This window comes from Temnothorax curvispinosus, unplaced genomic scaffold (assembly GCF_003070985.1).
Source record: "Temnothorax curvispinosus isolate PA1 unplaced genomic scaffold, ASM307098v1 QBEX01011959.1, whole genome shotgun sequence".
Classification (NCBI taxonomy): domain Eukaryota; kingdom Metazoa; phylum Arthropoda; class Insecta; order Hymenoptera; family Formicidae; genus Temnothorax; species Temnothorax curvispinosus.
Window position 1 is genome coordinate 502,781 of NW_020221739.1, and position 14,611 is coordinate 517,391.

General features: G+C 32.0%; 2 protein-coding genes across 4 annotated transcripts in view; one reads left to right on the plus strand and one right to left on the minus strand.

The window, feature by feature from the left end:
- The window catches only part of LOC112462066 (pikachurin), a 98,629-nt gene that overhangs the window by 72,489 nt on the left and 11,529 nt on the right, over nt 1-14,611 (minus strand). For all 3 annotated transcript variants that reach the window (XM_025027614.1, XM_025027616.1, XM_025027615.1), the window contains exon 3: nt 9,837-9,953. In XM_025027614.1, the coding sequence (XP_024883382.1) occupies nt 9,837-9,953 (117 nt within the window). The remainder of the gene's footprint in view (nt 1-9,836; nt 9,954-14,611) is intronic.
- Nucleotides 2,193-14,611, plus strand: part of LOC112462068 — a 57,700-nt gene continuing 45,281 nt past the window's right edge. The window contains exons 1-2 of the mRNA XM_025027622.1: nt 2,193-3,178; nt 3,489-3,538. The gene's annotated coding sequence lies outside the window, so the exon portion shown is untranslated. The remainder of the gene's footprint in view (nt 3,179-3,488; nt 3,539-14,611) is intronic.

A 14,611-nucleotide genomic window follows, 5' to 3' on the forward strand; every position in this document is an offset into this window, starting at 1 on the left:
CAATTTTATAAAATGATACATTTTATCTCTCTCCACTTTTCTACTAAAAAAAAAACTCGTTATTTATTTTTCGGTTATCATGCTATATCTTATTATTCTGTATCCTTTATAAGAACATTTCGCTTGAAAATGAATCTTAGTACATGAAAATATATTGTTGTCGCTTTTAAAAATTGCTATGATGGCATTTTAAACACATTAGCTTGAAACGTGTGAAAAATTACTAATAGGGTAAACTCGGGTAAGATGGCCATAAATACAATTTTATATTGTTTAATAAGTATTGTAGTCGATGAATTGCTAATTGCTAATTCATTATTTCTGTATTAATTATATAAAACAGCGATATCATAAATTAAGTATTTAATTATTTACTTAAAACTTTTTTCTTTTCAATATAGAACACTCGTTTTAACTGTATATACAATATATTATGTACACGCGCTTCGTAATAAGGATCAAAGATTTTTTTAAATTGTTTGTTAAAGTAAAAGTCGAAAGAAGCTCTAGGCATCTTTAGAATTTTATATGATATACATATTTTTTTAATTAAAAGATAGGATAAGACGGCTGAATTTTATATGATATGTAGTTTCTTAATCAAAAGAAGAGGTAAATTTTATTCTTTAAATAAACGTTAAACATACACAACGATAATAATCCATATATCGAAATTGATTTGTGCGAATGCAAGAAACAGAATATTGAACATGAAATTATTTTATAAAATATTTCGGATTGATAAGAAATCAGTTAGCGCGAAGCTTTGATGTTTATTTTTATGACGTATAGCGCACTGCATACCTAAGATCGTTTGTCGTCGTCGTGCTATTATTCGCACAATAACTTTTTATCAAAAGAAATATGTTGCGCGAAATATGTGTTCCAAGTAAAAAAGAATCAATAAAGTGAAAGAGTATTATATAAAAATTATATTTTTTAATTGTTTTGTGATTTTTTTTCTGGACAATAATTTTTTCTTAAAAAACGTTTCTCACATTTTAAACGTCTTGTCAATATGAATATTATTTTCTTTCGTATTGAATATTCTTACATGGAATAATACGAAATAATGTAAAGGATAATAAAACAGAGGAAGTAAACGCTGAGTCGAGCGGAACAAATTACGGAAAACTTATTACTTAATGTGTATATTTCGTTTAATAATACTTCGCAAGGCATTTTATATGTATTGTGCACGTAACATTTGAATTTCGATTATTTATATATTTTCAAACAGTTTATTGAGTCATAATTAGCCAGTAATTCAGTTTTATAAATCACATTGCTTAGAATGATATGATTATAAATATATTATAATAATTAACGTAAAAAGTAAATTTAAATCATTAAAGTAAAAATAACGTTTTGGGACGATAACAAGTCGGTTGGCACGCGGTCTTGGTATTTGTTCCCCCTCCCCTGACATACCACGCGCTATTGTGTGGCCCGGCGCGGCGCGGCACTCGGGCCTCGGGCGTGGGGGTCACCGTACGTGTATTGTTGTATTACTCCTCAACACGCGATCGCGGCAGGTAGCAAAAGATAATAAACGCTGTAATATCTTACGATTATTACAATAAATGATTATTAGTCCGCGTGATTAACGACTCGTAAGTGTATGAACACGACAATTCTTTAATCGAAGTGTATATTTCGACTTATTCTTACGTATGGATGTAGGTATGCTTTTATGGAAAGATAGACGATAAATATTGTAAATTATCGTTTCGTGATATCAACAGGTACAGGCAATAATTATTTTTTGAAAATTATAAATAAAAATCATAAAAAGTCATGAAAAAAATTTGCTCATCCTCTAAAAGTTAATGCTTATTGTTAGATCCCAATTTTTCTCGTACGGTGCATTAATCTTTTCGTTTGTTAAATTATATAATGTGCTTCCTATTTTTCGACCCAGAGCACAATGTAATTCTCGGATTAAGTGATACAGCTAACGATGCAATATGTTGATTTGTTTATTTATAATTACTTTGTGATTCAATGAATTAAAGATTCGGCATTTTTTACGCATTAAGTATTTCACGGCGGCGCGGAACTTGACACATACAGTTTAATTAAATAGTTTACAACAGTGAATAAACTGACATATGTTTGATATTTATTTTTAAAGGTGAACCAATAATTATATGGTTTTTTTACTTTCTCTTTCTTTAGATACTTCTTTGACGAGGCGGAAGGACAGTAAAAACCCAACGACGCGCGGACGGAGGTGCTAACGTACCCATCGTCAATTTCGTTAAACAAATTTGCCGGTTTGTTGCGTCGCGTCGCACGATAATTTCGGGAGTGTCGTTCGTAGTAATTGAACTAAAAGACTTTTCTTAAGGCCATTCGATTGACGTCCTAATTCGAACCGGCGCGGTGGTCGCACTTCCGATATACCTGATGAAATAAAGCATTATTGAGGCGTTGCCCGGGCAATGTCCTCACGCCAAGTGCATCGTGGCGGCTACAATGTTCATAATATGTGTGTTCGCGGGGCTTAAGTAACTTTAATGAATTGCTGACAAATCGAAGAACGTGTTCTGTCCAATAGTCTGGTCCTAATCAGCAAGAGTTTGATCGATTGATTTGAATCCATCGCTTCTTTTGTCTACCAATTATCCTATTCATCATTTACGTTTACGGTGTCGCCACATAAATTGTGTACAAAGCTGGTTTTGCCAGCTTAGCTGGCGGTTTAGCGCGTTGAGAAGTCCCATTTCCTGGATTGTCTGGCATTGGCAATGGATACCTTCTTTCTCATTACGTCTGATCTGATTTGTGATATTGTAGCATACCATTCTGGTATACCACGCTGGTTTCTCATTTGAATCACGGTTAATTAATATATGGTCGAGTCAGTTCTAGATGTGATTTTTGCACGAGACAAAAGTTGTCGAATTCAATTCGATTAAAGTTATCATCTCGTCGATTCGAAGTGCAAACTCGTCTAACAGAATATGATAGCTTATCATAGGCTTAACGGGTATAAACGGGAGTATTACGTGAAAGACTTGTACAATATAGATAATTAGTTCGCGCGCAGATTGTAGTTATTCGCAAGTGTTTTTCGCGAGTGAGTGCAACGTGAAGAGGAGATCTGACAATTCACCATTCTGAGAGGAGGAGGAGACCTAGGAGAGGCATCGGGCACCGGCGCGGCGGAGCAACCGTGAGTATAACTTCTTACCTACATAAAATTAATCTTTACATGTTTTCTCGTTTATTCAAATCGTTTTATTTTGCTCGTTTAAAAATAATTATTAGAGAAAAATGAATAATCCAAATTTTGTAAAAGTTTATTCTTTCGAAGATCATTTCCGGAAAATATATAATTATTTTAATATTGTAACTATCTACTATCTACTATATAACTAATTGAAAGACAAATGAAAAATATGACGCGCGTAAGATTTATCTTTTGAAACATTGATTATCTTGAACACGGTTTTAATTATTTGAATCTTATGTTTGTGTTACAGAATCATCGTAGCTACGTGGCTGATAACTCCGCCCGTTGCACATCAGATCGGTGAGTGATGAATTTTTTATATTAGGGTAACGAACCTATGAAATCTGTGAAATTAGGTGTGATTTATTTATTAGTACTCACGTAAAGGTATATATGTAAAAATAAACGAATACGACTTTTCACTGGTCCGTTGCCCTAAAATGGATCGCCTAAAAAAGATTAGCGGCAATTAAATAAAATGTATTTAATTAATGTTTGTTTTTATGTTTCTTATAAAAACGACTTTTATTTTAATACCGAGAAATAAACATACGGAAAAGTATTAAATTAAAATTTTGTGTTCAAAAAACTTAATATAACTTTTATTAATAAAAAAATTTATTAAATAAACATGTAAAGAGATTTCCGCTGCAGAACCAAAATTAAATCCGGGTTTTCTTGAATTAACTCGGATTTCCAGAAGTAATGGTTTTGGTATGAATTGGCGACATCCACTGTAAATGTTTGAAGAGTTACGAAATTAATTAGGGGGGACATTATGAGAAAAAAGTTCATTCTTTTCAATAAATGTTTCCTTATTAATTATTTATTAGTCTAGAATTAATATTAGCTTTGCCTTACTTTGCCTTACTTTGAACAGACAGTAGCGGAAATATATTAGGTATAGAAACGATAATTGCTTATAAAATAAAAAAGCGAAAAAATAGAAAAAAGATAAAAAGAGCAAAAAATTTATAATGTAACGTTATTTTGACAAATAATGAAAAACACAAATGAATATATTTTATTCTTAAATTTGTAGTTTCTTATAGGAAACCATTTTTGAGCACCTATTTGCTCATAACATCAAAACTGTTTATATTGTTTTATAATAAGATATAGACGCAAATTTATAAAAGAGCTTTATGATTTTTTGTTAACTAATTACATGAATGTAATTAAAATGCGCGAATATATTTATTTGCGCATGTAACAAGCTTTAATATACCAGCGCATATACATCTCGTTTTTAAATATATGTACTTGTTTGTAACCACTTTTGGTAACAATTATTCCATCTATGCATTTTTCAGTAAAAAAATATATGTTTTAATAATGGGTATGTATTTTAATTATAAGAGAAAAATAGAAAGAGAGAGAAGGGGAAGAGAAGAGAAAAGTCAATCTAATAAAGTACATTTTTAACAACAAATTTTTAATATTACATGCAAATTATATAATTATTTGTTTTTATAAAAATATAAATTGTTGGTTAATTAATCCATAAACAAAATTTAGTTTAGTTAGATTTATAAAAATTAAGTTTATCTTTGCTTTATATGTATATAATAATACTGAATTATATATTTTTGAACGGTTTTAGGTTTGTTTTATAACTGTGAAATGAAATTTACATTAATTTATTGTCATCTGTTTTTTTCTCTTAAATTTTTATGTTCTGACATAAATTTGTAAAGTATTAAATAAAATAAGTGAAAAATAAATCGGGTGGAGTAATTAATTTTCTGTCTTTTCTATTAAAATCAAAGGTAAACATTTATTCTTGATTTGTTAATCTCATATTAATTTTATTCCTTTTAAAATGTAAAAATTTGGCACAAAATGATAGTGGATTAATTGAAAACATGTTTTAAAGAAATGGAGAGAACAATTATTATTATTTCTCTATGATTAGATTTTAATTTTCTTTATTCTATGTAAAAAATAGAGGAAGGGAAGAGAGTGGAAGAAAGAGAAAAAGTGAGAGAGGGGAATTAATCGTCAATCAGTCAGTATTTATCTTTCCACGCTTTTAGCGGATAATCTGATTAGTAATTAGCAATCACTTATCGATTCCATATAATTTCGTTACTTATAATATAGTTTAATGAATACTCTGGGATATCTATTATCATATCATCAATACTTATTTATTTATGTTTATTTAAGTATTTAGTTAATTACTTGCAATCAGTAATTTAAATATAAATCAGGAATTAATATTTAAATTAATATCTAAAAAATAACATTAGGTAATGAAGTTAGATAGTAAAATTAGATGAGTAATTTTTAACTATAACAATTATTTTTTTGTGATCGCTTATTGTGTAATATATTGTTTAATATATGAGGAAATAATCGATCCTTTGCAGGCGATCAAATAAAGTTTATGATATTCTTGGCCAATCACTACCACGATAATGACGAACTTGTTACTTGACGAAATCGATTGTCGATAATTCTTATATTCCAGAATACAAACTTTTCTCATGTCTCATTAAAAGAAAAGTATAAATAATTTATTTTCTTGATAAAATCATCAATATTGAATTTGGATCTTATATACATATATTTAACATTGAATTTTTAATTTGATTGCTCATTTTGATTATGCTATAAATAGAATAAGGCTTTTCGTGGAATGTAACAGGAAAAAATTGATATATAAACGTGAAATGAGAAACAAAAATAAAATCTGAAATAAAACAAAACCTAAGTAAAATAGTTCAGTAGCAAGATATCCAATTAATTTAAGCTGCAAATCATCGTAGATAGCTATCTTCGCGAAGTCATTGACGGAGCAAATCATCAAGATGCCGATCTAGCAAAAGTTATTAGCAAGATTACCGAAATTCGTGTTCGCAGAAATGCCGAGGTAGATCTCTGAGAATTTGACCTAACTGATTTACTTCTGGTAAAACTCTTGTGAAGTTAAGAATTACATTTAGTGGTAAAATCAATGGAACAATCGAGTTCGCGGAATCTACGGCATTGGAAGAAGGTAAAGCAGAATTAGTGCAATGTAGGAGGAACAATCTGGATACGTGCCGAAAGTAGCAACAGAGGAAGAAGCATCTATGTTAATGTTACCATTCCATTCGATGAAAAAGAACTAGATAAATTCGTGCGAGAAGAGCTTGCCAGATTAGACATTAAAGTTGATAACGGAGTCGGTGTAATAAAAATTATCGAACCTGTGGAGATGGAAGATGTTGAGATTCTGTCATTCCCGGATTTTAGAGAAAGGGACCAGGAACAAGAAGAAATCGACTTATTCGATTTACCACGGGCGACGGTCGCCAGATTGAAAGTCAGAATCAAGGATAGAATCAATATAAGAATCAGATTCACAGACTCTGCCGTATACTGAAGGGAGCACAATTAGCGCAAGACAGTGGGATCGATTTGGATTCGTGGCAGCGGAGAAGGAAGTATTCACAATGGCGGTACCATCAGATTCAACGCGCGGGAGCTGTAGAAAGAAATAAAAGATGTCGGAGTTTTACCAGCCGCGAAATTAAATCCAGAAGAGAGATCCGAGCGGAGGAACGAGGATGCAACATTCATGTTAGTTAGATTGCACGATTAGATTCGGCGAACAACGGATAGAGGAAATCGCGTAGTTAAAATTCGACGGAGTTGAATTTATTGTGTTATCCGATGAAATGTTCCTAATAGATACGTAGTAAACCGATAATAACAGTGGAATTCATAATGATTGTCGTTAGATAGTTAAAATAAAACGAAGCTAGGACAAATTTATTCTCCAATATGGCACATAAAATATAAAATTGGAATACAGTTTTATTCTATAGTAATTGATGTTTTAGAACAGTTAAATTCGAAACGGAGACACAAGTTCTCTTTTCGAGCTGCATTAATTGTGCAATATTTCTGTAAAAAAACGAAGCCGTTATCAATCATTAACTACGAGTTATGCTTCGCGTAACATGATAAATCGGGAATGAACGTGTTACAAGTAATATAATTTCTTTTTTGCGATTCTCACCCGCGCGCATTCTAATTTTAGTAATTAACGATCGTTATAGTTTTGCGGATTCATTTGTTCTCACGTAATTTTTTACTGATTGTTTCAATCTATGCAACTGTGCTCTCAAAAATAAGACTTTTGATAGACAAGTCGAAATGCAGTGTGTTTTATATAAAAGTTATATTTTTTTTCTCAAGTTCTTAAAAAGATGGTTTACGTGAATCATAAGGGAAAACTTTGGTCGTGAGTGTACCGAGATAAGCATTCTGATCGTGGACAGGCTGTAATAATGGAATTCCGCGAACAATCAATCGGAAAGCAATTAACGGAGGCGATCGTCGGCGAACTTCCCACCAAATTTCCTGTCGCGTTCGCTCGTGAGAAAAACGTCTATTGGGTAAATGGAACCGCGTAATTTTGTTGCAACAGTTGCACCGAGTTGCATACTGTAGGTCAGTTATGGTGCCGCACATGGCGTGATTAAAATGTGTGTGAGTGCAATTAAAACGCAGAAATTATTTTAACATTTTATATTCTTTCTAAAATATAATTATTTTCTTTCTCTATTTAAAGCAAAAATGCGCGAAAATATAGCATAAGAGATAACAAGGAATATTAACTATGCACTGTCCATATTCTGAGAAAGTACAAGAGCAACCCTTGTATCTATTTGTTAAAATAAAAAATGATCATTATATACTTTATACGTTATTTATTTTGCTTGAATGCCACGCATCGATTATATTACGTGTCACATTTATGATAACGTGATGCTTGGTTCGAGACACTTGTGCCGTGACACACAAAAACCCTTACATAAGATTAAACTAGCGATAAATCATAGCTGTCCCCAAAAATTTTTGTGATTTATGGATAATTTTACCGTATTTTTCTTTCACAATGCCTTCTCTCCGTATTTCATAAGCCCGACGCGAAATGTATTCTGCGCAATTCCACGCGAAATGAGATATTACCTTTAATACGGGCATGGCACTGTAAACAGCTTGAACTTGAGATTGTCGAGATAAATTTGCAACCAGCGCGCGAGTTTTTTACCTCGTAATTTTTTGATGACGCGATAAATAAATTTCACACGTAATACAAGTTATATTATTACTTTTACGGACATTATAAAGTAATAGAAAATCTCGATAAAAAATTACAATGTCTAATTCATTTTTTCTTTATTTTCTGATGATTGCATAACTGAAATGTATAAAAAATATCAAATGATGTTTCTATAAAATTAATTTATAAATAATTTATTTATGACGTAATAGAGCAATAAACGGGATCATAGTTAGCATTCAAAAATTACGAGAAACGATTATTTTTGTTTTTGTGTATTTTTCTTTACAATATTATTAGGTGTCATTTTGACACCATGGGACCTACAGTTTATAACGCCGATTCCGAACGGCCTTTTTTTTTCCCTCTCTTTTCTTTTTCTTTTTTTTTTTCTTTTTCTTTTTTTCTTTTTTTTTGTTGATAAGGTTCTCGGATGGGCCGGTATTCATAATCGGATCTTATTTTGGTCTTAAATATAAGATCTGACTATGAATACCGACAAGCTGTCATTCCAACAAGCTGCTTTTATATACCATCGTTCGTATTTTAAATACGAGAAACTCCAGCTAGCGGATGTCATCTAGCGGATGATTCGACATTCGCATACATAGACCTTATAGACATGGACTGAGACAATACATAGCAGACGCCTGTCCGGAGTAAGTTAGAGAGAGAAACATACTTTTCAGTACTCCTCTTTCTTAAGTGAAAATGTTGGACATATAAAGACTAAATTATATTATTACTAATGTAAAATATAATAAAAAGGGAATATATTTTTAATATATTTTATCAATTCATACAATTCATACAATCGAATGCGAGTAATGACATATAAAAAAACTAATTTATTTAAAATAGCTGTTAAGGAATTCATTTCGTTTGCTTTTGACAATTTTATATGACTGCACCAAGAAAAAGAGCTTACAATTTACAACTTAAGCTTACAGTTATAGAACGTAATGCGGTTTTATAATAATAAGAAGCAAAAATTAAAATAAAAGAGAAAAGTGTTCTCAGAAAGTTTAATCCAGATATTATAAGAAATAAATCAAGAATATTTCAAAAATTACCTGGAGAACAAAGCCTGATCGAAAGCCCAAATAATTTTATAAAAAAGGAGCTATTGCTATAAGACCTTTAAATTTAGTTGTATTCCATAAAGTTAGAGAGAGATTATCGTAAAGCTAAAAAAAACTATAAAAACTCTCGAAACATATTTTTAAAACTTTCGAACTTTCGATGGATTTCCAACCTAGTAAAACTGCAATGGTGTTATCAAAAAAATATTACCCCAGCAATTCAAAGATAATAACAGTTCGCTTTTGAAGGATACTTCTGCAACAAAACTCTCTGGGAATCGAGCGAGAGATTCAACAGCAGTGAGAGAGCGGCGCTTCGGAAACAATACGCGCGTCGCATCAAAAAGTTTTGCCGGCATGGCACAACGCAAAATTTTATTAGGGAAATCAAAGATGTCGCGCCCGCCATGAATGCGAATTGCAAAGCGGGATAAGGATTGAATCGAGTCACACTCACCGGCGCAGCTGTATCCATTTTTATGAAGTATGTAGCCGTCCCTGCAGTCGCACTCGTACATGCCGTCGTGGAGTTCGTAGCAGAGCTGCTCGCAGGGCGATCCGTGCCCGCATCTTCCTGAAACACGGTAGGGAAACGGGGACGTGAGTAAGTTATGCGTGCCGAGGGAATTCGAGGTGGCGCGAAGTGGCGAACAAAGGGAGAAACATCGAAATAGACGGCGGCGATGAGTTGCAAACGCAACTGTTCGCGCATTCTCCGTTCCCACCCCTAATAGCATATTTACACAGCTTGGACATATTTTGTAAAAGATCGATCCGTATAAAAATTTTGATATAGATATAATCTCTTATACCTTTATTTTTATCCTTAGGATATTCTTGTACAATCCGTATACGTCATACAGATGTGAATTTACAGTAACGAAAATTTTTAGATATATGTATATGTATGTAGGGTAGAGCGGGGTCAAAAGTTACACGGGGCGAAAGTAACAACTCAAATATCTATACCTATAGTTATAGATCTAGCTATAGCTATAAGATATAGCTCATAGATATAGCTTATAGTTATAGCTTGTTCAGCTTCATCCATTAACCAACAGACGCATGCGCATCTATGCCTATAACTATAGATATTTGAGTTGTTACTTTCGACCCCGCTCTACCTTACATACCTATGTAATACCTATAATGGATCTATTCCCCTTTTGCAAAAATAGCTTTGCAAAAGCATCCAGATAACGAGCTTCTTATCAGTTATCTAATCTGCAGATCTAAAGTCTCGATTTGTAATGCAAATTCGCATTTGTCTGGTATATTTCCGTTCTAAATTTTCGCGAGAACAGATGATTAAAGATGATTTTTATCGCATTAGTTAACTCTGAGACAGGATACCGGTCAAATATGCAGCAGTAAAAAAAAGACGATATGCAACTTCTCTAAATAATTTTCCAACAGAAGTAATAAATTGATTATATTTGCTGTTCGCCTTTTGACATATATTTCACAAATTTTGTAGAGTTTTACGCTAATATTTTACTAGCAGCTCTATTTTGATACATTTTTTTGTCAACACATCGCATTAATACCGAGGCGTAAAAAGAAGTTGTATAAAATTCGCGATGAGAAAAAGGTATGTTACGACATATACAGGCAACTAAATGCCATCGAGACAACCGCAGCGTAAAACTATTTTCTCGCGAATTTATTTTGTTATTTAATCCAACAACCAACAAATTTACAAAAAATATAGTGAAATATTAAATCGTGACAGGTGTACAAAACGTAATATTTAGAATTACAGCGTGGTAATTAGTTTTTCATTATGCTGAGTAACACGAAGGATTAAATCAATCTTGTATATGACATAAGAATTCTTTCGAAATAAATGTTGCGTATAAACTTATGTTTATGATTTAATTGAAGTGTCAACAACAATAACCTTTGGAATCTAAATAACTTAGTGCAATGATATGTATTGCAAAATCTAATATTTTGCAATATATATTTTTAAATATTGGATTTTATAATATTTTAATACTTTTTATATAATTGTTCTCTCTCTCTCTCTCTCTCTCTCATTCTCTTTCTCTCACACACACACACACACACATTTTGTTTTTATTTAATATATTCATAAATATACGAGCAGTTGTTAAACTACATGTATTTAGCAAGTTGTACGTAAAAACAATTCAACAATTAACATTCGTTCAATGTGACCGACCGATACGATTAAAAATTTCAGTGCTGACGTTTTATGTCATGTAATCGTCGTTGCAACGCTGAAATTTACTGCAAATATTTTACGACTAGCAATAAATTAATCAGTTTCACTGTTGCAATGTACGCTGACAGACCTTTTTATGAATGCACCAAATCACCACGCGTAATACGTTACAATGCGATATTCGTCGAAAAAGCAAGATTGAAAAATATGCACATCATTAAAAATATGTACGATTCGTAAACTTATCAAGATGAGCAATTTAACGAAAAGCATTGAGCTCGATTTATTTATTTGCAGTGGAAAACGAATCAATAATGAATGGAAATTGTTAATTATAACGTATGTGAATTATTTCTGTAATACTATTATGCATATAATAACTATTTTTTTAATTAATTATTTTAAACGTTCTATTATAATTTGAATATATTCGTATTTTATAAATCAATTTAGGGGTATGTTATTGTGTCGTGTTATCAACTCCGCTGCTGCGCATCGTGTCGATGCGTGTTAAATTATTTCACTGTGAAATACGCGAATTTTGTATTTTAATTTGAAGTAATGGATCTGTGAGAATTATATTATAAATACAAGAAACTTGAGTAGTTAAAGTTTAATTTAAAAATATTATAATCAAATATAACGTTTCTCTCACAGATCCATTAAGAACAATATTTTAGCTGATTTGAATAGCTCACGTAGTATCTGCATATAAAAAGTCAAAAGATAAAATTTACTAAACTGTAAAATTCAATGTTATCTAAGCTGTAAGAATCAATAACTACGCGATAACATTGATCAACTTTAATCACTTTTTATAATTCGAAAACTTGTGGCTTTAATATTATCAATCAAGATTTTTTTATTCGAGTTAACCTTTGGAATATGCTATTAAAATATTAAATGACAGTGATTGTGGAACACTTTGTTTAATAAATTTTTTTACTATTACTTATAAAATAATATTTTTAATAATTCCAAAAAATTATATGGACCAGAGATAGTAATAGTATAATGGATAATAACAGGAATAGAGTAGAATAATTATAACAATTTGCTTTGATGTTAAAACTAACAATTCAATTCGTTCAAGAATTATACATATTAATGATAATGATATCATATTCATGAATAATGTTTAAAAGTACTACAAATCGTATGTACATGTGATGTTACGATTTGTATTTTGAACATTATTGTGAAAAGAACTGCAGGTACAGGAGCAACGATTTCGTTTTAGCAACGTCAACATTAAACATTCACAACGATATATTTCCCAACGATTTCGTGAAATAGTCAAAATAGCGACATATTGCGAAATATTTTACATAAAGCGCAATTGGATGGGGACAGCATGGGAGCAAAAAAGATTTAATAAAAAAGTGCATTACATATTGAATGCAGTAAAATTTCATGGCGCTTTTATTTCCAGCGAGCTCATCTTTCGGACAGGCATCACGAATGAAAATAAAGCGCATTCAATTTGTATGTGGACTTTTCAATTTGCACATATGCATACCTAATGCGTATATTTCACACTTAATTTTAGTTTAACGAAAGTGCTTGCTAAGTGGACCTCATATAAAGCCAGCCATTCGCACAACGATACGTACAATTAAAATATTTCTGTGTTGTCGGTTTGTTTATGAAAACGTTTTAATCAGAATTTTATTTCTGATTTTCAATTTTTTAATAAAAATATTTTAAACGGCTCGAATCCTTTTCAGTCAACATGTTTTTGCCATTATAGTACATAAATAGAAAGCCACGTGCTTTATGAGTGTACAAACATATAAATTTTCATTTCCACAAATATTACCTTCTTTTCTATAATATGATTAACAAATTGAAGTTACTATTAACACGCGTATGCAGTTTAATGATGCAGTTTAATATAATAATATTAATAGCGACGGTTTTACATATATAAAATGACTTGTTTTTCCTTTCTACATCAAATATTTTCCTCGTAATATAAAACCGTACATAAACTTCTCATATATTTTAGAGAGCAGAGTAAATATTTTATATCGATCGTATCTTCAAAATTGCGAGAGCAACCTAAAGTTTTTTTAATAGCTTCTTACATGTTTACCACGTTAAAATAGAAGCCCTAATTGAACAGCAAACTAGTATGTTTATCATATGCTTATATGTTTATCGTATGCCAGTATTATACGTAACAGAGTTTATATATGCACTCTGAATCTCTCATTTACATAATGGATGAATTACGTAGAGGAGGATCTCGTGGATGCCTCAATAAACATAGTAATCAAATATAGTGCCTGTGTACATTACGTTCCACGTCAGAAAAAGACGAGCGCGTAAAAAGCGGAATTGGCGGAATTGTAAAATTAGGTGTTTGCACAACGAAACGATTAATAAAACATAACGCGAGCGGGAATAATACTGGAAGAAGCGAAATCCGCTGTTGAATCTGCGACGCATGCACGCCGAACTTGCGTCGCGCACGCTGCGTTCTGCGACGAATCACGCGACTCGTTTCACCTCGATGCACTACATTCTTCCATAGTTGCCCACCCCCGCTTGCCGCAGACATAGGACATTGAAAATTCCAATATCCCGCTCGGTCGTGTGTGTACTTTTTACGAAAAACTGCCCGCGTGGGAAAAACTGGCATTATTTTCATGGCGGTACACTACCGGGAAATATATATCGCATTGCACTCGACTCGTCAATGCACCGGCTATACGTAATAAAACCGATGTCGCGCGCGATGTTTCGTAGAATACGATAGAATTTTGTTCCGGCGGTTGTTGTAAATATACCCATGCATCAAAATTGTCAGCTCCGAAACTATACTCTCGTCATTGTTAATTTAATTCGTTATTTATTTGCTAAGCTCATACGATCGACTTTTTATTTGTTAAGACATCCGATTACACGAGATCTTACGACAGTGAATTTTTTTGTACATATATTTTCCCTTCTCTACCCCTCTATCTTTGTCTTTTTATTTCTCATTTTAATAATGTTGTGCAATATTCTCTTGCGAGAAATTACAGCTAAAGGACGCTTCA